The sequence below is a fragment of the Camellia sinensis genome, chromosome 2, assembly GCF_055761805.1.
Source record: "Camellia sinensis isolate YWXY chromosome 2, ASM5576180v1, whole genome shotgun sequence".
Lineage (NCBI taxonomy): Eukaryota > Viridiplantae > Streptophyta > Magnoliopsida > Ericales > Theaceae > Camellia > Camellia sinensis.
In genome coordinates this window covers 21,660,972-21,662,888 of record NC_138962.1, presented here as the reverse complement: position 1 = coordinate 21,662,888, position 1,917 = coordinate 21,660,972, and the positions used below count along the sequence as shown (strand labels likewise).

At 34.7% G+C, this 1,917-nt stretch overlaps 1 protein-coding gene across 1 annotated transcript; it reads left to right on the top strand.

The window, feature by feature from the left end:
- The first annotated feature begins 929 nt into the window (after positions 1-929).
- Positions 930-1,382, top strand: LOC114267397 (protein SMALL AUXIN UP-REGULATED RNA 12). The gene has a single exon (XM_028208429.2). It carries the CDS (start codon positions 930-932, stop codon positions 1,380-1,382), a length of 453 nt encoding a protein of 150 aa, XP_028064230.1.
- Positions 1,383-1,917: the final 535 nt, after the last annotated feature.

Here is a 1,917-nt window from a genome sequence, read left to right as displayed (position 1 = left end):
ATATTAAAATTTATTATGTTTAAATTACAAGAATAAATGAATGCCATTATTGAGAATTTTCAACTCCTATAAAATAAACAAGAACATATAGTTATATTATTGCATAAATTTCATGGGCATTCCCCATTTGGTGCCTCAATATGAACATAATTTTAGTTCCTAAGTTATGTTACTGTTTCCACTTAATGAGGAACTGAAGATGATTGGTGAACTAACTACCTGTTTGCAAATGATCCTTCTGGTCTCCCATCACATGGCCTTGACCACATCACAAACAACATGTTATTATAATATTAATTTTGAAATATTATGTAATATTGTTTATGAGTACTCTTAATTAATGATGCAATGAAATTTTTTTATTGGTAAGAAAATACTAACTTGCTTTTATTAAGTAATTAGAAAATAAAAAATAATTCATTAATTTTTTATTAGGATTTCGTTAACGAGTATTTTAAGAATATTAATTAACAAAGTTTTAAAATTATACAAATATTTTAACAAATGCCCGAGCACTGTTAACAATTTTTAATTTTTTTTTAAATGAGAGCTTTAAGAGCTGTTTAGTGCAACTTAAATGAACTGTTAATACTTTTTTATTTTTGTTTTTTAATTATCGACTTTCACTTATAAGAATTTGCATGAATAGGCCCAATGACATAAGGTATTTCATACAACCTAATTATTTTCACAAACAGATAATCTTGCAAAAATCTCCACTCAAGGGCATTTTGGTCATATAATCACCTTATAAAAACTACTCTAATCTACGCTCCTATTGCCTATCAACAAATTCAAACACAAGAGTTCCAATCCAACACTAACCCCACCCCCCCCCCCCCCCCCCCCCCCCCTCTCTCTCTCTCGATCGATATAGCTATAGAGATACATTTTACATATACATACATATATTTTTGTAATTGACGGAAATGCCACCGGCGATTGGAAAATCAAATAAAATCAGACACATTGTCAGAATCCGGCAGATGCTCCGGCGGTGGCGCAACAAGGCACGCATCGCCGCCGGCGGAGTTCCGTCCGACGTACCGGCGGGGCACGTGGCGATCTGCGTGGGGAGAGAGTGTAGGAGGTTCGTAGTTCGCGCGACGTACCTGAACCACCCCATCTTCAAGAGACTCTTGGCTCAAGCCGAGGAAGAGTACGGGTTCACAAACCAAGGACCCTTGGTCCTACCCTGCGACGAGTCGGTCTTCGAAGAGATCCTCCGAGTCGTGTCCCGATCCGAGTCCTGTAACTCGGCTCGGTTCCTCAATCTGGAGGACTTCCAGAGATGTTGCCACGTGGGTCATAGAAGTAATCTTGATATTTTGGGTGAATCTCGGCCGTTGCTTCGTGGGTTTGCTGATAAATCAGTCTGTTAAAAGCAATTCTCTGCTTTGTCCATATGGAGCGAGTCAAGATGAGTCAACTCGCTCTATTTAACTAATTTTTGAGTGAATTTTAGTGGGTTTTTTTATTCTATTATTTTTATTTTTCTTGGGTGGTGAGTGATAACTCAATGTTTTTATTTTTAGCTCTGGAGATGGCAAATATGGGTGGTAATTTAACCGAGTCATCCCGAGTTGGAGTTGGACCGAGTTGAGTATCAAGATATGTTTTTTTTTGGTAATATTTTGTAAATTTCTTGATTTATTGACTATTTAATTGTAGGAATTGCAAATAAGCTTGCCAACCAAATTGGTGAATTTCATCATAATATGAACATAATATATATATATATATATCAATGATAACATTTGTTGAAGGTTAGCTGTTTTTTCATTTATGTTATATGATAGAAAATGATATAAATGTAATTCAAAATGCTCTAATAAATAGCAATATTTGATTGTTGGGTAAATATTTTCCGATGTATCCAAAAAAAAAAAAACAAAAAAAAAAAATAAAAATTGTTGG